The sequence below is a fragment of the Mastigoproctus giganteus genome, chromosome 8 (assembly GCF_048544385.1).
Source record: "Mastigoproctus giganteus isolate SK-2022 chromosome 8, ASM4854438v1, whole genome shotgun sequence".
Classification (NCBI taxonomy): domain Eukaryota; kingdom Metazoa; phylum Arthropoda; class Arachnida; order Uropygi; family Thelyphonidae; genus Mastigoproctus; species Mastigoproctus giganteus.
Window position 1 is genome coordinate 135,096,403 of NC_143582.1, and position 23,944 is coordinate 135,120,346.

The 23,944-nt window shown below is 35.6% G+C and overlaps 1 protein-coding gene across 5 annotated transcripts in view; it reads left to right on the forward strand.

Annotated features, from left to right (window-relative positions):
• Nucleotides 1–23,944, forward strand: part of LOC150081835 (E3 ubiquitin-protein ligase CHFR-like) — a 352,893-nt gene that overhangs the window by 199,180 nt on the left and 129,769 nt on the right. For all 5 annotated transcript variants that reach the window (XM_090378929.1, XM_090378930.1, XM_090378932.1 and 2 more), the window contains exon 10: nucleotides 14,049–14,143. In XM_090378929.1, coding sequence (XP_090235055.1) covers nucleotides 14,049–14,143 — 95 coding nt within the window. The remainder of the gene's footprint in view (nucleotides 1–14,048; nucleotides 14,144–23,944) is intronic.

The window sequence follows — 23,944 nt, forward strand, 5'->3', positions numbered from 1 at the left end:
AAAAATGGTTTAATTAAAATATGTGGAATTTAGCGTTGGATTTAATTTTGTATAGATAAGAAATGAATGTATTTTAAAAATAGAGCAAATGGTATAAGGGTGAGGTATTAAATTGAGGATGGGGAAGGGAAAAAGATGTATTTTAAATAAATAAAGACGAAAAATAGCAGTAGATTAGGATAGTACATTTCACCCTCGTATTACTCTGGTAGTTTAACAAATGGGAAGAACTTTAGAATTTAACAGCAGAAAGATAAAAAAATCATAGAAAAAATTATTAAATAACACTAAGCTTGTTTGGGTTGTGAAGCCCAACCTTGTAGTAAGGGCTTTGGCCTTTGTAAGTATTAGTATAAAAGTGAGCTGATACCAAATAGTATATTGAAAGGAAAAACATACCGAGAAACGAATCTAAAACGAAACTGAAAGTGTGTTAAGACAGTGAAAGTGGTGTACAATACCTGGAATATTTCAAGAAATGCGAAGAGAAAATGAGCTGGCGGGGAGCTGAAATGCACAAATTCAGTAGAGTATATCTACACGAGAAAGCAGTTTATAGCAGCGAAGCCGACTTAATAGTAAGCTGTGAAGAAATTTTAAATAACAAGAAAATAAGACCTTTATAACCTTATTTAGAATAAGTGCATGGAGATAATTTATTGTGTGTTGAAAAAAGGAAAAGAAAGAGAAACGTGGTTGGAATTTGTATGGCTGTAAGACTGTATGGCTTTACAGCAATACAGTTTTACATTGAATACCCATTCACACACACACACACACACACACACACACACACACACACACACACACACACACACACACACACACACACACACACACACACACACAGTGGAACTTCTATTTAATGAATTTCTCTATATTACGAATTTTTTCGCAAAACATAGCACCTTGAAACGAAATTACATGTAAAATTAACCGATTATAGCGAAGTCTCTTTCTGTAACGAATTTTTAAAAAAAATTAGCAAAAGCATTTTTGAAGATTTTCAAGCCTTTACTGCTAAACAGTCGCCCAAAATATACGGCTTCCGAAATTGCTCATTAGCATCTGGAATTAATCATCTTTTTAATGAACACTTGTGGCCATTGATGTCCATAGGAAAGTCTTTGTTTCATTTTTGTTACAGTTATAAAACCAAATGGGTTTTCTTAAAAGTGGTCATAAACTTTGCAATAAATAGGGTAGATTTGTAAATTGATGTTGGCTAAGGCGAAAACAAATTCGCTGCCGGTAAATTTTTACTGCACTGCAGTGGCAATACATAGAATGCTTCAATAGTCGGTTTTTAGTAACGCCTACTGAGTGATATTCACTTCTCACCCCAACCGTACAATGTGATCTTCCTGTCAATCATTATATGATAGTTTTTGTATATGTCCATTCTCATCTAATTGGACTCCATGGATTTTCATGAATTTTCTTTTAAATTTCGTTCTTTTAGAATGATTTGTCATCAATCACATTGGCTATATGCTCTTGTTTTTTTTTTTCTCTTCTGAAAAGTAATATACACCATACATTAACCATAAATTTTCTTTCGTGTATATATGAATGAAAGCAGAATAAAAGAAATTCACAAAGTCATATATTTCTTCAAAGTGATTGATAGGAAAGGTCACATGATACTGTTGAATTGACAAACGAACATCATTGAGTAGTCGGTACTAAGAATTCACTATATGGCCAGCGCAATGAAGTTTGCGGTGGCTACACAGTGTATGTATCGACAAGAGCTGCAGTTGAGTAATTTTTACACTTGCAGAAACAATGTCGAAGAGAAATTGTTTAAGTATTAATGATAAAGTCAAGATTATTCATGATATTGACCAGGGTCTTAAGAAAAAAGATATTGTGGAGAAATATAGCATACCTGCAAGCAGTTTACGATTTTAAAAAATTGAGAATCAATTTTAAATCCAATTGAAGGAGGAGCAAACAAGAAGCGAATTAAGTTGTGTATAAAGCTGTTCTAAAATGGGTGCAAATGATACGTGAAAAGAATATATCAATATCAGGTCCAATAATTAAGCGAAAAGATTGACATTTGCACAGTCCCTTGGACATACAGAATTTAATGCGAGCACTGGGTGGTTAGATAAATTTAAGAAGCACCACAGAATTGTGGAAAAGGTTATTTGGGGAGCAAGTATTAATGTAAGCAAAGAAGATTGCAGCAGTTGGAGGAACAACACCTTAAAGAAGATTTTGGCAGAATATGAATAAACCTAAGGATATGTTGACAAAATGGGTTTATTCTTTAAATTTTTACCTAATGGAACACTTGCTTTAAAGGATAAATGTTTTGGGGGAAAACAAAGCAAAGAAAGAATCGCTGTGCTAATTGGAGCCAATATGACAGGAAGTGAAAAATTAAGACTTTTAGTCATCGGAAAATCAAAAAACCCAAGATGTTTTAGAGGCACAAAATCTTTGGAAGTTGACTATACCTTTAATAAAAAAGCATGGATGACAAGTGATATTTTCAAAGATTGGATATTAAAACTAGACAAGCATATAACAAAAGAAAAAAGAAAAATCTTGTTGATTACTGACAACTGTCTGGCACATTCTGTCAGTATTTCTGCTAAACTTAAAAGTTTGAAGTTGTTTTTACCACCAAATGTAACATCAAAACTCCAGCCAATGGACCAAGGCATTATTAAAAAATTTTAAATTTCATTATTAAAAGAGAATAATAATGAATATTTTCATTGCATTACAAGAAAATAGAAACTTGGAGGTTACAGTTAACCTTAGAGATTGCATCTCTGAACTGCCAAAATTTTGGACAAACAATGTCACTGAATACACTATTCAAAATTATTTTTCAAAAGCGGGATTTGCATTGAATAAAGAAGTCGAACGACAACTGAACGAACATGATTAACTACCTCTTTCACAACTGAAAAACTTTCGGACATTATTAGAATTGTCCGGAAACATCGAAAATGAAATGACACTGGATGGTTATGTTTATGTAGATCAAGATCTGGCTACAACAGAACATCCAGAAAGATGAAATACTGCTGAGCATTAGACAGTGTGATAATGAAGAAATTAATGATGACACTGAAGTTTAACCTAGACAAATGCAAAGTACTGCATATGGGTAGAAGTAACCCCAGAGAAACGTACCTACTGTGTGGTACTACACTTAAGGTGGTAGAAAATGAAAAAGAGCTGGGAGTAATTGTGCAGTCAGATATGAAGTTTTCTGAGCAATGCAGACAGGCTGCCAGGGCAGGTCATGGGGTTTTGTCAATGATATATAGGAATTTTGCTAGCAGGGAGAAGGAGGTGATTGTCCCTCTGTATAAGGCAATGGTCAGGCCGGGCCATGAGTACTGCGTACAGGTCTGGATGCCTCATTTTAGGAAGGATGTAAATTTGCTTGAGCATGTACAGAGAAGGGCAACAAGATTGGTGATGGGAATGAAGGGATCCTTTTACCAAGAGAGGCTTAAGTTCTGCAAATTGCAGTGGCTGGAGACTAGGAACCTGCACGGTGATCTGATTGAGATGTATAAGGCCTTGAATGGGTTGGGAACGCTGAATTCTATTGGGATCCTTCCGCTTGTTCAGATTACGAACCCAAGGGGGCATAAATTCAAATTAAGAAAAGACAGATGTAGAATACATGTGCGGAAATTTGCCTTTAGCCAGTGGGTGGTTAATTGCTGGAACAAACTTCCATCTGTTGTGGAAGTTGATAGGTTAAATAAATTTAAGGAGGAACTGGACAGGCATTTGGAGGGAATGGTGTGATTTTTTTTTTTTGGCTGATGCTGCAAGTGTATGAAGCTCATACACTTGCTTTCTTGCATCACATGCCACTACTACTACTATCAGAACAACCCGTAGAAAAGCTAACTTGCAAAGAAATGATTCACGCTTTTAAAACGGTTCGTCTGAGTCTACAGTTTTATGAAAATGTTCCTGATAATGTTTTCAATGCTATGAATAAATGTGAGGTTTTCTTTGAGAATCAAACATTTTTTAATTGTACTGTGCAAACGAAAATTACTGATTTTTTTTTAAATTTGTGATACTTACTGGCAAAAATTTTGTAAACGTAATTTAAATAAGTTTTGTTTTTGAAATAAAATACATTAAAAATAAATGTAGATTCATTTTTTAATTAGATAACAATTTCCAATAAAAAAGATATTCTCTGTATAACGAAATTTCTCTATAACAAATTTTTTTGCTGAATTTATTGAATTCATTCGTTATAGGGAAGTTTGACTGCATATTTTTTTTTTTTTTTTTTTTTGATTTGGTAGTTGTTGGCGCATCGGCTTCTGTGGCCATATTGCACCTCCCAAGGTTTTTGCAGTACTTTGATCCAAGCCCGAGGCGGGAATCGAACCCGCGACCTTTGGGTTGCCGGGCAGGTACCTGACTGCATATCTATATATATATATATATAGATATATATATATATATATATATATATATATTTTTTTTTTTTTTTTGGATTTACTGGATGACTGCTTTCTACAGCAGCATATTAGAGAAGCAACAATCTTGATCTGATTATCAGCAATAATTCTTCGTCCATTTAGAACTTGCACATAAAACACCCTCTGGGTGGCAATAATCACAGTACTAATGTTAGATTTACTTAAAGACATAACTACTGTCAAGAGTAAGTGAAGTGTGTTTGCTTTAAAGTCCTAAGCAGGCGCTAATATAACATAGCCTTTGTAAAATTTTCGTAGGTGTTTCTTTGGCTTAGATAAATTTCGTTGGATATGTAATTATGTAAATAGTAGGCACTGCCCATGGAGTAAGTTACATATAGCTTACTCGCATTAAAAACTTGTATCTATATTTGCTCCATGGGTAGGAACTTATTCTGTAAACTTCTATTATTACTTCGAGAGAGATACTTATTTGACGGCTTTTCTATGTGTAATACTATACAGTATATTAAATAACAGCAGAGGGCGCTGTATGTAATTATACTTATTTTATCACTTAACTTAACTATTACATTTCCTGGGGGGGGGCTGCGACGGTAGTTATATATGCTACACGTGCCAATACATGTGGTTTTCTAGTATCTTGGCCATACGGTGGTAAGCATTCTAATTTTAATCTTAAAGCATTCTAACCAGGATACCTTACTATAAGGTTACATCCTATGTTAATTATTTTGCTTTTTCTTTGCTGTTTAACTTTCACTTTCTTATCCCTATCTTTTCATACCTCATGAACTATTAGAGTATTCGAGGGGGATTGAGGTACTATATCTATTCTTATACCTTTTTCCGTTCGCCTTTGTTAGCTATAGCTCACACTGTTTAGACATTTTTGATTAGACTACCGTGACAGCATTTACTATCAACTACGCACATATGCCTAACAATAATTATAGCTCTTTCTATAATTTTAATTTAATTTAAAATTTTGGCTATCTGTCGGGCTAACAGTCATCTTGCCAGTTTACTGCTAAATTTGGGATTAATTAGCAAATTTTATTACTACCTTTTGGCTCTAACTTACTACAAAATTTTATACTTTTGGCTCTAACTACTACAAATTTTATTCTTTTGGCTCTAACTTAATACTATTTTACGTATATTTGGACATAGTTATGCTGGACGATGACTACAGAAACGGATAGCTCGTTAATTATGGTTGATACATTGTAAGGGTTAGCCCTCGAAAAAGTCCCTTGCAATGTATCTTATTGCCATAACTAACATTTTAATGGTATTTTTATATATGTTTATAATTTATTGTTTATGTCATGGCATAGATTGATTTTTTCCAGGTCACGTTGGGTACCCGCCATGGTTTATGGTTTACCTGATAAGCTAGTATATCATATTTTACCTTTAAAAAACTCTTACCATTATTAACTTAACTCATATATATATATACACACATACAGTCAAACTTCCCTATAACATTTATATATATATAAATATATCATATGTAGAAAGTGTGAAGAAGAAGATTTTTGTTTAAACCTATTGAATCTACGGTATACACCAGAAGTGAACTCGACTAAATGGATAAGGAATGTAGCGATATATGGTAGGATGAGGCGATCAGGTAAGATATGAAAAAGAAAAAGACAGATAGTTGGCAAGAAATTAAAAATAAGAAATGAAAAGGCGACCAAAAATAAGATTACCTTTCAGTGTTTTTCACAGTTTCATTATTTTTTTATTAGAGACCATCCACTGAAATTATGAGAAAGATGGCAATGTTCTTGCTTCTGTTTCCGACATGTTCTGTATGCTATGGTACACATGTAGAGAATGAAATTTTGTGGCAAGAATAAAATTTAATAAATTGTGCCAATAAATGTAATTATGTTACATAGGGCACACAGATCATGGATGACCTTACAGAAGCAAGTAAAAATATTGTAATGTAGTATATGCAAGAAGAAAGGGACTTACTGTTACCTTGTAAGACTGTAACTGACCAAATGACCAAGACAGTGGCATGCCAGTTTATTTATGTGTAGGTACGCTAGTGGCTCTTAGTGTTAGAAAATGTTGTGGGGGAAAAAAAAATTATGGTATGGTGTCTGTTTAAATTGAAATGCAATATGTGGTAATGAACGCTGTTAAATTCATGGTGCCCAAACTGCCCAGGATAGTTGAGAGATATAATAACATTCAAAGTAGCAGTGAAAAGCAGCTAAACTTTGTTAAGGCAAAAAATAGATTGGGTAAAGTAAGAAGGTAGTATCCCGCATATTGTGTTTGCTAAACTAATGGCTCACAAGACATAAGAAGTAGGGGCAAGTAAAGCAGAAAGATGAATGAAGTAAAGATAAGTAGTTGGGCTTGGGTAGTTCGTGGTTGCAGACCTGTTTCTATAGTTAGGACCCTGAACCAAAGGTCTGGGAGTGAGTACATCATGTATTTAAGGTCAGTTGTGTGAGTGAGAAAAATATATGGTAGGCAGATAATGAAATGAAAATAAAATTTAATTAGATTATATGCATGGTTAATACACTGTGTTAAGCCAATTGGTAGGTACAGGTTTTCTAAGCTGTAAGCCACCACAGAGGCCTAGTGTATTGTATCTACACTATTTACAAACTTGGTGTAAATGGGGTTTTTGTCATCAATTATTGATTATGCTGTCTATAGTGATGTCCCATAGTTTTTTTTTGGTTATTTCCTTATTGCTGCAGATGGTTGCTATTCTGATGCTTTGCGCTAATAGAGGAGTTCATGCCAACTAGCTTTGTGCTAGTTGGCATGCACTCCTCTAGATATATTGGAATGCCACTGTGTGAGGTTGACTATATTAAAATTAAATGCATCTCGTTTGTTGTGCCGGTTGATGGTAGCTTTGTTGTTTATTACTGTAATTTCAAGATCCAGAAAATAGGCTGTAGTATCATTGTTGTTTTTTTCCAGTTTGAGTTCATTAGGGTATAAGTGCCCATATTCCTTGATGAAGTTTAGGCAGTTAATAACTATGAGGTCATCTATATATCTGTAGAAGTTATGGTCCTGTGAAAATGAGTTTTCAGACCAATATAGATATAGGTTAGCTATTATGCATAAAGCAGGACTTCCCATAGGTGTTCTGTTAGTTTGTAAATATACTGTCTTGCCGTCGTATACAAAGTTATTGGCGATACATAAGTTCACTAGGTTGTTCCAGTAATTGGTATTGCGGGTTATATTCTCTCTCTCTCTATATTTTGCATATATATATATCTTTGAGTACTGTTTTTAGCTTGGTTTGGTTAATACTTGTAAATAAGCTGTGGAGGTCAAAAGTTTGTATACTGGAAATATTGTTATTCTGTAAGGATTTTAATACTGGTAGGTTGTTGCCTATAATTCTGCTATTTTGTATGATGTTTAACAAGGGTTGCAGTAGCTGTTCAAGAGTTTTGCCTGGTTTGTGTACATAACTATTCTTTCAGGACGTTATAAATCTGAATCCTAGGTTTTAATGTAATTTTGGAATGAAGTATATATATATATGGCAGACTGTAATTGCTAATGTTCAGTTTAAATTTTTTGTTAAAGGCTATAAGTTTCTTTGTAATAATATTGCAGAAACTGGATATGGGTTTTTGTGTGTTGCTGGAGTTAATTCAGTTCTCAAAGTGTGTGCATAAAATGTTTTGCAAATAAAGGCATAGTTATTTTATGCTTTATTTACTGGTGTAATTGATGGAAGTCTTTATGTATCTCTAGCAGTTTTTGTTTTAGTTTAGCTAGGTTATAGTAGCTCAATTTGTACTGGCTATATCTATTTGAACTTAGTGATGTAAATTTATGTTTTAATAGCGTGAATGTATTGCTAATCCACATATGGTATGCCTCTATCTGCTAGTCGAAAACAGTAGTTTAATAGGTCTTGATATAGCTGTTTCTTGAAAGTAGTTTGATTTATTTTGTTACATGGTCTGAATTTAAATCCTTGGGCTAGTATATATCTGTGTGTTGGGTCTGCAACGATACTTAAATTTCCTGTGATGATGTGCCCGTGGTCAGGATCAATATATTGTTGCATATTACTATGTTTGCAGATGCAGTCATTAATGTCTGTGTTTTAGGATATTAAACACTGCAATGTAATCTTATTTTGGTCGCCTTTTCATTTCTTATTTTTATTTTTAATTTCTTGCCAACTATCTGTCTCTTTTTCATATCTTACCTGGTTATCGCTACATTCCTTATCTATTTAGTCGAGTTCACTTCTGATGTATACCATAGATTCAATGGGTTTAAACAAAAAATCTTCTTCACACTTCTACATACGATATATTTATATATACAAATTTTGTATACATACACACACACATTATGATTATTTATTTGGATAATTATCCAGACCCAGGACTGAGGTTTTGATCCTTTTTGGGATCTTGTTGGTGGGCAGGTAGGCATTGTGAAAAGCCTGAACAACATATATATATCCACAATATGCAAGATGGTGCAGTGAGTGAGATACATATAGTTAACTTTAGAACAAAGGCCTTAAGAACTGAAAGCTATGACATGTCATTATACATTTCAGTGCACCAAGTAGCATTGTGTTTTCTCACAGCTATATATAAAAAGAGGCTATGCCCAACATTGACATTTTATAGCTTTCATCCTAAACTGAACTATGTTTGCTTCACTTACTGCACCATCTCACATCTCACATATTGTGAATATATCTATATCTTGTCAGGTCTTTCAGAGTGCCTACGATGAGATCCCAAAAAGGATCAAAAATGCCACTACCCAGGTATTTTTAGTGGCTTTTTATTTAAAGCATAGTCTTTAAATAAAAAGTAATATACTTCTTCATTGGAACAGTGCCTTTTATTTAGAGAAGTATAATAACAAGGTAAACTTGTGGGTTTACCTTGTTATTATACTTTGAAAGTTATAAAAGAGATGAAAGTTATAAAATGTCATTGTAGATGTCAGGCGTAGCCTCTTTCTGTATAATGCTGTGAGCAAACTTAGTTTGCTACTTAATCTAATGAGGCCTGATGTAGCCCAGTAGTTAGGAGTGAGATTGCAGTAGCATGTGCTATGAGTGAACTGTGGTTCAATCCTATGACTGCTAAATATGATTAATGATTGTATTCGTGATTTATTATAAACTCCTCTGACGTGGTGATCATGCTGGAGTATAAACAAATACATTTTGTAATACTTATTTCCTCCCAGATTTTTATTAAAAATTGAAATGCAAACGTATTTCATGCTCTGCGATTTAATGAAACACCAATGTACTTGAGATCGTAGTATGCTGTCAACATTCTTTTAATGCTATTAATTAGATTTTAATAATAGTTGAAAGATAACACACATTTAGGCCCGACATAGCTAAGTGGTCATTTTAAAGAGTGCAGTAGTACACACTTTTTGAGTAGACTATGATTCAGGCCTGCATGATTACTAATTATGATTATTGGTTGTATTCATGATTTTTTGTAAACTTCTCTGATCTGGTAGCCATACGTATAAACAAATATATATATTTTTTTACACATTTCTGCCGTGATTAACACATTAAACAAATAGTAAAATTTGTGATTTATATATTTAGTAAACTGATAATAAAAAGTGTACTCCTCAGAAAAGCAACATAATTTATGTGAAAACCGAGAAAATTTCATTTCTGCATATTGCCCGTTCATTCCTCCAATCAGCACATCGCAATGAAAGTAATATCGAATGCTTCAGTTACAACATACAGTCAGTCCTCGTATAACACGTGTTTACACTACACGAATTCGATCATGCACGATTTATAAATAGGGGAACGATATCTTATATAACACGAACTGAATTCGCTTATGCACGATTCGCCTTTGTGTTTATAAGAAATGGCAGTTGAACGCGGAATCACCCCAACTGAATGCAACACGATAGGAATGAAGAGAAGATTCTGAAAATGTATTTGTTTTTTATATCAGTGAAGGGGAAACACATTTCACCATAATAACGTAAAAACCAACACAATTCCAGTTATCGGTATAATCGCAAATGCAATTAGATCGAGTTTACTACCAGTTTATAATAGATTCCACTAGCAGAAACGCAACTGGAAATTGTTTTTATTGTTTTATGGTAGTAACTCCCAGAAATGTGCTTTAATAAAATGTGAGGTGTTAATAGTGTATCTCTGCCTTTACAGTGTTGTTTATTCAGTTGCTACACGCGCCCAGCTTTGTTTATGTGTATCAAACGTGCCTCCTCGTTTTGTAATTGTGCTTTATTCTCTAAAAATGAGTAAAATACTTAAAAGGTGTGAAAAGGAAGCGTCCTGGTGAAGACACTGCAGATTCACAGAGAAAAACAAAAGCAATATCGATAAACAGAGGCGGACTGGGTCAAAAATTCTTACCTGGGAAAATTTATAGTGGCCTCATACTATGGTTTATGGCCAAAATCACACCGGCTTCCGGCCCACTGGGGTTTCCCCGGTAAGGCTTGTGGCCAGTCCGCCTCTGTCGATAGAGAAAAAATATGAAATTGTGAAACGCTTTGAGCGAAATGAAAGACCTTGTAATATTGCACGTGCTACAGATCTAAATGAGGCAACGCCGAGAATTACAAAGAATGCAGAGAAAATAAAAACAACTTTGAGTTGTTCCTGCTATCAAAATGGAGATGGAACGGCTGTCATCTGTTTGGATAGAAAATCAAACAAAAAGTTTGCTTAGGATAAAAGCAAAAGCATTAGCAATATTTTATTACGTAATAGTCGTAATAAAATACTTAGGTATTTTATTACGATTATTTATTGTGTTTGGTAATGTTTTGGTTACAAATGTGTGTTCAATCTAGGATGGTCGGCACCTAACCCTATTTTTCCCATAGGGCCTGTTGTTTATATTGCACGATTTTGCATTGCATGAGGGTTTCTAGGAACACAACTATCGTGCTATACGAGGACTGACTGTACTGTATATGGATAGCCTATGTGAAAAAAAAAAGTAATGATAATTGTCAGATTTCTATTTGTTTGATTTTTATGGAATTTTAGAATTGTGTGACAGATCTTTCTAAAAGAGCTAAATGTAAAATTTTATGAAAATCTATCTATTGAGAGTAGGGTTGCTACATGTGGACAGACAGACAAACATGGTGAATACAATAAGCAATTTATATATATATATATATATATATATATAAAACTTCACACACACCACTTTTCTACTGTGCCACATGGTGTGTTTGTAAAGCTACTCTGCAGTGATATCACTGTTGGTTGTCCCTTGACAACTCTGCTACTCCAGCATAAATTTCTTCACCGGTGTTTCTGGTATCCATTTTCCCCCTTCTTGGTTTCACATAAACAGCTCATTTTCTCACCCTTTGCAGTGACAGCTTGCTGTGCCACTAGACCTTGTTGAAGGTGTTTTTTGATAGTGGTATTCCTGAATCTGTTGGTATATTACAAGAATTTTCATAGTACAGCTACACAAGCAGAGCATGTCTTGGTCAGGGGGGGCCTATTTTGCACTATCTTCACAATGTGCCTATATCTGTAATAGCTCAACAGCATGCTTTTATATGTGTAGATGAGTATGCATATAAAACAGGCTTTCATAATTATAAAGTTTTTTTTTTTTTTTTTTTTTAATCTACAAAAAAGCATAATGAAAATTAACTCACTATAAGATATCGACCCTAACTGCATGTTTTGTACCCTTTTCTTACTAACTTGATCCCTTGATATAGGCATTGGAAGGTCTCATGAATAGAGAGAACTATATTGTAAAAATAAAAAATATGGTAAAGGAGTCACTGGAGTGAGCTTTTGAGAAAATTACCTTAGATTGGATTCTGACTTGTAGGAAAGAAGAGATTGTAGAAGTGACTTAAAATAGAATTGCAAACCAAAAATTTCACTATAACCCAGGAAGTTATCAGAAAGATGTTGAGCCATACACAATGGATTGAAAAAGTTGACATTGGTGGAAGGAGCTGGTAAAGACAGAAAAATGTCATCCTAAGAGCTGAAGTGGGGTAGTTTGAAAGAAAAGGAAAGAGTGTGGCTGAGGAGCTCCTCCCTGTCCTGCTGAGCAGTGACATCATTGAATGACATTGATGCATCTATGAGGGGATCAGTGTCAGTGCTGACATTGAAGGACACTAATGCAGCTTGTGAGGGGAGTGATCACTAATATGAACAGATATTAACCCTGTGGATGGGTCAGAGTTAGTATGAATGACATCTCAGAATCCATTGGAGCTGTTCCCTCCCCCTTCCTGCCCACAGTGCTGTTTTCTTACTAGCTTGAAAGGTATTTTTTTAAATTAGATTTATTTCATTCAAGAAATGTTTGATTTGCTGCACTTTTATTTGGTATCATTAAGATTGATTCATTGTATTAATTTATTGTGCTTGTGGGGTTCCCACCCCAGTAGAGATGGTTTTTGTTACCTTTCTTTAGTAAGAGTTTTTTTCCCTCCTCTTCTTTTTAGTGTTAATCAAGATTTCCATTCTGCCCAAAATCAAATGGTTTTGCCCACCTGGTTTAAAAAGACATTGTCTAATATTTTCTGATATTCCTTACTTTTTATTCTCATCAGTGAAGAGCTGGATATAACAGAAACACCTGAAGTTCAGACTGTGTTAGACAACTTCTTTTTAAACCAGATGGGTACAACTATCTGATTCTGGGTAGAATGGAAATATTGACTAACATTAAAATAAACAGTAGCATTTTTTAAAATATAATGGTCAATAGTCATTCTGTCGTAGCCCAAGTTTAATTGATGTTCCTATTGATTAGTGTGTCTCATCCTTGCTATCTCATTATATACAAGTTTCAAGACAATCAAACTTGCATGTGTTTCTTTTGAAGTTGGCTATACTATATGATGGTAAACCTAATGAAAACTGGCATGTAAGACTTCAGTTTAAAGAACCGATACATATTTCAAATATTAATCTTTGACATGTCTTCCAAATTGTTACTACACTTTTCTCCCCTCCTTGTGACAATTTCTTTCAATGTTGGAGAAAATGGTCTTTGTCAAAATCCAGCAATTACATACAGTGCACTCTGGAAAACTTACATTAATTGCATATTTATGCTAATGGTTCACAACAGATAAAGCAGAAATTGTAATCTCTACAGATTCCTCTCAAGTGTTGTTTCTGCTGGTCAGACTAATTTGCCACTTTCAAATGCACAATCTGGTGACCATCTTTTGGTGGATACTGGGTCTAGCTGGAATTCCAATATAATATCAAAATAAAGAATAGCATTAAAAAGTGAGAAGTTTCTTTCCATTATTCAAAACATATCAAGTAGTATATGAATGCAACAGTATGCCTGCTCATATGAATTTTTTTAGCAACTTGCTGTACACAACTAGGTTACTACTACAAAAAAAAAAAAAAAAAAACCTGCTTTGATTACTACAGAGATAGGTGTATCTCTCTACTATTCAAAGGAAAATAGCATTGTAAATAGTAATAGATGAATAAAGAAAAGAATACATTATCTGAATTATAACATTTGTGCATCTGTTATTCTCTCTTTCTTTCTTTCTTTCTCTCTATCCCCTCTCCAGCTTTATATAAAAGCCGAGAAGAATTATGGTGATTACTTGTATGCTGACTCATCTAGTGATGACTTGAGTTCTGAATCACTACCTCTTTCACCTGTGTAAGTAAATTTTGATGATCATTTTGCTACGTGCACATATAAAGCTTAAAAAAAATATAGTATTTTGTTTTAGCTTTTAATTTCTTGGAAATCTGCTGAAAAAGTGAAACAGAAATCAAAAACAAATCTCCCTGCCTGCCTCTCTCTAAATTTGAACCACACTCAGTTTCCCGTCACCACCAAATACAGAGGATGCGGAAAGGTCAGGGAATGACCACCGCATATCCCGGAGCAATATGGCCTTAATTGCTAATGCTCCTAAAAACCAAAATAACAACAAACAAACAAGAACTCAGTTTCCCTTAGTATAATTTGGGGGGGAAGTATAGCCCTTTGTTCTGTAATTCATTTATTCTTTTGATCAGCCAAAAGTAAAGTTATTCAACCTTAAACAAAGAAAACTCAACTACCATTTGTTGATAGCTGCATTTTTCAGTTTTAGGAACTAAAGAGAAAACGTCATGTTCAGCTACACATTCTGCTCTTAGAAAGCCAGACTATGTATAGAGGCACCTCCATAGCCAGGTGGGCAGGAGCAGCAGTGCATAGCACATGTTCTTGATTAGACTGGGGTTCGAGCCCGTGAGCCACCAAATACGGAGGATGGGGAAAAGGTCAGGGAATGACCACCGCATATCCCCAGAGCAATATGGCCTTAGTTGCTAATGCTCCTAAAAACCAAATAACAACTACATATATGAATTTTGTGAAAAAGGCTTTAAAAATATCGTGTAAACTATGAATATTCGCTGCTGTTGTAATTGAAACTACAGCAATTAGCGAAACTTCAGAATATTAGCAACTTATAAGAGCTTTGTGTAAAGAGAATGAGTAAAGAGAATACAGTAGTCCCCTCCAGTGCTGACATATTCTGAAGTAGCTGCTTGTTAGCAAAATTGGACTTTTTTTTTTTTTTTTTGGTTTTAACTGTTCTTTCAATACTAAATGGGATATTCACCAATCTCTGTTAAACTTTTTATTGTCCCTAGTACGTGTATGCATGGGGACAGTACATTTATTGGAATTGATTCTCAGAATGTGTAGCTCTTCTAGTACATTCATGGTTGTGAACTGATGTGGAAGGAAAAACATAAATAGTATTTTATTTACAAAAAAATGGTAGTATTCTAAAGTTACATGTGGTTGCAACCCTTCTTTACAGTATTCATGAAAACTTATGTAAATAAAAACTCAGCATCATCATCCACCATTAGCATCTGCTGCAGAATACATTCCTCTCCACTATGACTTGCTTTGTGCCTTTCTTATCTATTGCTACCCTTCTTTGGAGTTTACATCTCACGATAGGAGGGAGTATATGATGAAGAGCCCTGTCGATCAATTCGGCCCTGGAAAGATTGTGCAAAGCTCAAGGGGTAGAATTTTTTTCAGCCTGGTCTGTACTTGTTAACAGGAGAGACTGCTTCTACAGGGATGGGATACACTTAAATAGAAAGGGTGCAAGAATGTTTGCTGATGTTATCGAGGCAGTGTTAGGTGGGTCGGAAAACTGCTAGATTGGGGAGATACAAGGACTAATAGATTAACAGTAGCCACTGTCAGAGGTGAAAGCGATTCTTGCACAGCTTCTATTGGAATGAGCCGCAGCCTGGAAAATAAGATGCAGGATATTTCAGAGACTGCTGGGAATCATTGGGGTACAAGTAAACACATGGATTGTGTTAGGGTAGCTAAGAAAAAGAACAGGTGCATGTATACTTGCATGTACACTGATGCTAGCAGTTTAGTAAATAAATTTGATGAATTTGAGGTATTGCTCAAAACATCAAAGGCAGATATTGTGGGGATTTCAGAGACGTGGTGTCACACAGATATAAGGAATGCAGAACTGGAATTTGGGGAGCACAATGTCTACAGAAGGGATAGACAGGATAGGAAGGGAGGAGGGGTTATGCTATTAGTTAAGAAATACATAAAATCCAAGGAAGTGAAGCCAGTTGACATTGCTGAACAGAGCAGTGTAGAGTCAGTTTGGTGTGACATAAGCATTGGGAGATCAAAATTGAGAGTAGGAGTGTGCTAAAGGCCTAATGACTCTGGTGAGTATAATAAGAAATTGTACAGAGAAATAGAGTGGGCCAGTAAATCAGAGAGTCTTATAATGGGGGATTTTAATTTCCCAGATATTGACTGGAATTTGGGGTCTGGTCACTCACACACTAGAAAGGCTTTTGTGGATTTATTGGATGATTGTTTTCTACATCAGCGTGTTCGGGAGGCAACTAGAGGGAGTAATACTCTTGATTTGATTATCAGTAGTGATTCTTCATGCATTAAGAATTTGCAGGTAAATGAACCACTAGGTGGCAGTGATCACAGTGTGCTGAAGTGGGATTTACTCAAAGAGGTAACTACCATTAGGGGTAAAGGGAAGGGTTATTGCTTTCGTAAAGGCGACTACGATGGACTGAGACAGTATTTAAATTCTGTACGGTGGGACCAACTGATGATGTTACCAACAGCAAATTCAAAATGGGAAGCATTCAAAGAACTTATCTTGGAAGCTACTAGGCTTTACATACCAACTAAGGAATATTGTTCAAGGTTTAGGCCTAAGTGGATATCAGATGAACTAATGAGACATATGGCAGAGAAGAAAAATGCATGGAATACATACAAATTAACACGTGACACAGAAGCCTATGATAGATACAAGTTGATCTGTAACCAAGTTACAAAGGAGGTTAGGCAGGCGAAAACAGACTACGAGAAATCTTTGGCAAGGGATGCAAAGAAAAACAGCAAAGAGTTCTTTACTTATGTAAACTCTAGAAGGAAGGGGATGAATCAGATTGGTCCACTTGATATCGATGGGTCAACTGTTGATGATCCTGCTCAAGTAGCTTAACAAACTAAATGAATATTTTGCATCGACATTCACACATGAGGAGTTATTCAGCGAGGGGAATGCCAGAGTTGTATTCAACTCTGGCAGTAAGCTAGAGAATCTTGTAATAACTGAGAGTCAAGTGGAGGAGATATTGTTGAAGATAAATACAAGAAAGGCACCTGGGGTGAATGGGACCTATCCAGTTATATTAAAGGAGGCAGCAAAGGAAGTAAGCAAACCCTTAGCTATAATTATGAGAGCTTCCTTGGACTCAGGGGAAGTACCCATGGACTGGAGATGTGCAAATGTGACCCCAATTCACAAAGGAGGATCAAAGGGCGACACAAGTAATTATAGACCTGTTAGTTTAACTTCTGTTCCCGGAAAATTAATGGAGGCACTGGTTAAAGAAGCACTGCAGGATCATCTAGACAAGACTTCAGTTATAGCTCAGACACAGCATGGTTTTGTTAAGGGGAAGTCTTGCCTGAACAATTTGATTGGATACTATGATGCAGTCACAAAAGAACTGGATGCAGGGAATAACTTTGATATTATATACTTGGATCTTAGAAAGGCTTTTGATACTGTTGCACATGGAAGACTGCTGCACAAATTGGAGGCAAATTGCTGCTATGGATAAAGGGGTGGTTGAGGGGGAGAAGACAGAGAGTGATAATCAATGGACACTGCTCATCGTGGACTAATGTTAGTGGAGTTCCTCAGGGTTCAGTATTGGGTCCATTATTGTTTTCTGTATTTATAAATGATATTGATGATGGTATATCAAGCTTAATGTCCAAGTTTGGAGATGACACGAAGGTTGGCAGGGTTGTCAAGACACTACTGACACTATGCTACTGCAACAGGATCTGGAAAGGCTGAGCAGATGGGCTGAGAGGTGGCAAATGAAGTTTAACATTGACAAATGTAAAGTACTACATATGGGAAACAGCAACCCCAGAGCAACGTATCAACTCTGTGGTACTACACTGACAGTGGTAGAGAATGAAAGGGACCTGGGGGTGGTTGTGCAGGCAGATATGAAGTTTTCTGAGCAGTGCAGACGGGCTGCAAGAGTAGCTCATGGTGTATTGTCGATGATATATAGGAATTTTTCTAGCAGGGATAAGGAGGTGATTATTCCCTTGTATAAGGCAATGGTCAGGCCACACCTAGAGTACTGTATACAGGTCTGGAGGCCTCATTTCACGAAGGATGTAGAGATGCTGGAACGAGTACAGAGAAGGGCAACAAGATTGGTGAATGGAACAAAGGTGTGCTCTTACGAAGAAAGGCTTAAGTTTTGCAAATTACAGTGTCTGGAGACTAGGCACCAGCGAGGTGATCTGTTAGAGGTGTATAAAGCCTTGAATGGTTTGAGCATGCTCAATGCTGATGGGATTCTTCATCTTGCTCAGAATAATCACCTGAGAGGGCATAAATTCAAATTGAGGAAAGACAGATGTAGGATAGACGTGAGGAAATTTGCCTTTAGCCAGCGGGTGGTTGGTTGGTGGAACAGACTTCCATCCCTTGTCTTGGAGGTTGATAGCCTGAATAAGTTTAAGGCTCAGCTGGACATATTTCGAACGAACAGAGGGGTGAAGTGGTTATATTTTATTTATTTATTTTTTTTTTATTATTTTTTTTTTTTGGCTAATGCTGCATAAGCTTGCTTTCTTGCATCAAATGCCTCTACTAATGCTAATGCTAATACATTCTGGAGCTTCTTCAATCTCCTTTTAGTCCTCTTTGCGTCTCTTGTTTGCTCTGTGCCCACCTGTTGTCCGCCATGTGTCCAGCCAATCTGCATTTGTTTTCTTTCATCTTTTCTATTGTCCGTTATCCTAGTCTTCTTTCTTATCTATTCGTTTTATTATCCTGAATGGTGATTCTGAGAATTATTCTTTTCATTTTTCTCAAGCCATGTAATTGTAGGTAGAATGCATTTGTTAAGTAGTTTTCTTTTTAGACTGATTAGAATAATTCAGTCTCTGAGTATTGTATTGTACTCTATGTGTAATCCCTATCCTGCTGTTATTTATCTGCTATATACTGACTCATATATATATATATATATATATATATATATATATATATATATATTTGAATAATAACATAGTTAGAAAAATTATGAAAATAAATAAGAAAATAAATATAAAGCTATCATTAGAGGCAGCAAATACACAATCCTCCACATGATGCTCAATGCATAATCGATATTAAGTATAACATTAAAATCAAAATTAAAACATATGCCAGTAGTATGGCAAAACTGTTGAGCGAAACTTTAAACATAATAGTTAAATTAACATAAAGATTAAATCAACAGGGAGGGGAAAGTAAAGGTAACAAGACTAAAAATTGCAGCCGAAAGCCTCTGAATAATTTAGAAATTCAGTTAAAAATCCAATTAAAAATAATTCCATTTAAAATTAGAGCCAATTATATAGAATTTAGCGGCACATCCCTGTAAGGTGCCAGTTCCAAGATACGTGAAATATCACCAATAGAGACTAAACAAACTACGAAAATAAAACAAAGTAACAAAAATAATAGACTGACCATTGTGCCCCATTTCGACAGAGGACTATGAGGCCAATAATGGTCGTGGAATCGCTGCATTTCAATTGCTAGACAAATCGTAGAAAAGGCGAACCGATCGAAGGACCAAACCACCTGGTCGAACCACCAGTGCAGAGGATTTGAATAGCGGTGGTCCTTATGGACTGAAAAGTAAACTATAGAACAGACTAGCACTCCAGAGCAGAGCCAAGCCACTGACATAATGTTAATTTATGTTAATTTAACTATTATGTTAAAATTTTTGCTCAATAGTTTTGCCATTTAAACTTAACCAGCTTATATAGGCAGAAAAGTAAAAAGATATAGATGGCGGTATAGGCACAGCATTAGCACGTCAGACCCACTACTACCACCTGATATACATATATTTGAATAATGACATAGTTAGAAAAATTATGAAAATAAAGAAAAGAAAATAAATAAGAAAAATAAATATAAAGCCATCATTAGAGGCAGCAATTAGAGACTGCCTTTCAATGTAAGCCTTATTCAGTAATGACATTATAGTGCTTTTGATTTGGTATTTTGTAAATATTGAATTATCATTCGTGTGGCTCTGCTCTGGAGTGCTAGTCTGGTGCTTGTTAACAGGAGAGACTGTATCTACAGAGATAAGATATGCTTAAATGGAAAGGATCCAAGAATATTTGCTGATGTTATCAAGGCAGTGTTAGATGAGTTAGAAAACTGATAGCCTGTGGGATACAAACTAATAGATTAAGAATGGCCACAGGCAGAAGTGAAGGTGATTCTTGCACTTCAGCAGCCTGGAAAGCAAGGTGTTGGAAGATTTAAAGACCTGCTGGGGATCCTTTTGGAACAAGCAAATATGTATTGTGTGTTAATGTTACTAAGAGTAAAAAAAAAATGCAGGTATAATGTGCACTTTCACCAATGCTAGGAGCACAGTAAATAAAATTTATGAATTTAAAGACCTGATCAATTCATCAAATGCAGACATTGTGGTGATATCAGAGATATAATATCACTCAGATATAATAGATTGAGAATTTGAATATGGGACTACAATGTGTACAGAAAGGAGAGGCTGGACAGTTATGCTCTTAGTTAAGAAGCACATAAAACCTAAGGCAGTGCATCCAGTGTACATAGGTGGGCAGGCCCTCAAGTACCAAGCAATTCAGTGATCAAACAAATTCAAGTGATCTATAAAGTGCCTTCTGTTCAAAAGGTGTATATTAGTTTTTTGTTTAATATCGAGTTTTTCTATTTTTTTATAATCAGCAGTTACTAGTTTTACAAACAGTACACTAGAGCCCAGAAGAGAAAATTACCTTTCTATTTTTTTTTTCCTTTTATTTACTAAAAACTAATCCAACTAATCTTTTCTAGTTTCTTGATCACTGGTAGTAGTAGTAGTAGTAGTAGTAATAGAGGCATGTGATGCAAGAAAGCAAGCATATCAGCTTATGCAGAATCAGCCAAAAAAAAAATAATAATAATTTCACTCAACCATTCCCTCTAAAAGTTTCTCCTCAAATTTATTTAAGCTATCAACTTCCACAACGACAGATGGAATTTTGTTCCAGCAATTAACCACCCACTGGCTAAAGGCAAATTTCTACACATCTATTCTGCAACTGTCTTTCCTCAGTTTGAATTTATGCCCCCTCAGGTTCATAATCTGAGCAAGCAGAAGAATCCCATCAGAATTCAGCGTGCTCAACCCATTCAAGGCCTTATAAACCTCATTGAGATCACCTCACAGGTGCCTAGGTCTCCAGCTGCTGCAATTTGCAGAACTTAAGCCTTTCTTGGTAAGAGGACATCTTCGTTCCGCTCACCAATCTTGTTTCCCTTCTCTGTACATGCTCAAGCAACTCTACATCCTAAAATGAAGCCTCCAGACCTGCACGCAGTACTCAAGGCGTGGCCTAACCATTGCCTTATACAAAATGATAATCACCTCCTTTTCCCTGCTAGCAAAATTCCTGTATATCATTGACAATAGCCCATGACCTGCTCTGGCAGCATGTCTGCATTGCTCAGAAAACTTCATATCTGACCGCACAATCACTCCTGGGTCTCTTTCATTTTCTACCACCCTAAGTGTAGTAAAAAAACACAGTTGGTACTTTCCTCTGGGGTTACTTCTATTCATATGCAGTACTTTGCATTTGTCAATGTTAAACTTCAGTTGGCTCTTCTCAGCCCATCTTCCCAAATTTTCTAGATCCTGTTGCAGTAGCACACTGCCATTACTGTCATTAACCCTGCCAACCTTTGTATCATCTGCAAACCTAGACACTAAGCCTGATATACCTTCATCAATATCATTGATAAATATACAAAACAAGAGTGGACCCAAAACCGAACCCTGTGGACTCCACTAATAACATTAGTCCACAAAGAGCAGCACCCATTGATTACCACCCTCTGTCTTCTGCCACTCAACCACCCTTTTATCCATTGTAGCAACTTACCCTTAATACCATACTGCTCCAATTTGTACAGCAATCTTCCATGCACAGCAGTGTTAAAATCTTTCCTGAAATCCAAGTACAGTCAGTCCTCGTATATGATCGAATTCAATCATACACGATTTATAAATAGAGGAACGATATCGTATATAACACAAACTGAATTCGCTTATGCACGATTCGCCTTTGTGTTTACAAGAAATAGCAGTCAAATGCAGAATCACCCCAACTGAACGTAACACGATAGCAATGAATGAAGATTCTGGAAATGTAGTTGTTTTTATATCAGTGAAGGGGAAATGCTTTTCGCCATAATAACGTAAAAACCCACACAATTCCAGCTATCAGTTTTAACGCAAATGCAATTAGATCGAGTTTACTACCAGTTTATAACAGATTCCATTAGCAGAAACGCAACTGGAAATTGTTTTTATTGTTTTATGGTAGTAACCCCCAGAAATGTGCTTTAGTAAAATGTGAGTTAGTGAGGTGTTAGTGTGTCTCTCCCTTTACGGTGTTGTTTATTCAGTTGCTACACACACACACACACACACACACACACACACACACACACACACACACAGCTTTGTTTATGTGTATCAAGCGTGCCTCCTCATTTTGTAATTGTGCTTTATTCCCTAAAAATGAGTAAAATACTTAAAAGGTGTGAAAAGGAAGCGTCCTGGTGAAGACACTACAGATTCAGAGAGAAAAAGAAAAGCAATATCAATAAACAGAGGCGGACTGAGTCAAAAATTCTTACCCGGAAAAATTTGTAGTGGCCTCATTCTAGCGTTTATGGCCAAAATCACACCGGCCCACTGGGGTTTCCCTGGTAAAGCTTATGGCCAGTCCGCCTCTGTTGATAGAGAAAAAATATGAAATTTTGAAACACTTTGAGCGAAATTAAGGCCATGTGATATTGCATGTGCTACTGGCCTAAATGAGGCAATGCCAAGAATTAGAAAGAATGCAGAGAAAATAAAAAGAACTCATTGCAGAAACAACTCAAAGTGTAATTAAAATTCATTAAATCAAGACAAAGAATTGGAAGAGATGGAACGGCTGTCATCTGTTTGAATAGAAAATCAAACAAAAAAAACAAGTTTGATTACAATAGAAGCAAAAGCATTAGCAATATTTTATTGCGTAATAGTCGTAATAAAATACTTACGTATTTTATTACGATTATTTATTGTGTTTGGTAATGTTTTGGTTAGAAATGTGTGTTTAATCTTGGTCGGCACCTAACCCTATCTTTCCCATAGGACCTGTTATTTATATTGCACGATGATTTCTAGGAACACAACTATCATGCTGTACAAGGACTGACTGTACAGTAAACCCCTGCTATTCGCAGGGGTTACGTTCTTGAGAAATGCCACAAATACTGAATTATGGCTCCCATAGTAATAAAAGGGTTCCGTTCCAAAGTATGAAATATATAAGAAAAACTAGTCTAAAATTTTGTCTATGTATGTATTATATGTACCTTCATAATATGACTATGTACATAGACAGTACATAGTGAAATACAAGCATAAGGCATTGAAATGAAAATAAGAAACAATTTAATATTAAATGTAATATTTATTATAAATTTCAAACAAATCTTTCAAACCAGCTCCTTTGCTAGCTGAAAAAACTTATCCCACCAGTGCTATCATCAGTTTCGCTAAAGTGTTGATAAAGGTGTTTTGCCTTTTCACGAATGATGAGTGAAATTAACAGAATTTTATTTTGAGTTTGGTCTTCTATCCACAGATTTAAAGCTTTTTTCATTTTTTCTTATTTAACATCACGAGTTACAGACCAAATTTTTGAAGCAATTAGCGTGTTTTCACGGACACTATGGCGGATTTTTTCTTCCGATTTCTTGATAGATCATACCGTTGACTCTTTGATTTTGTTTTACCACTG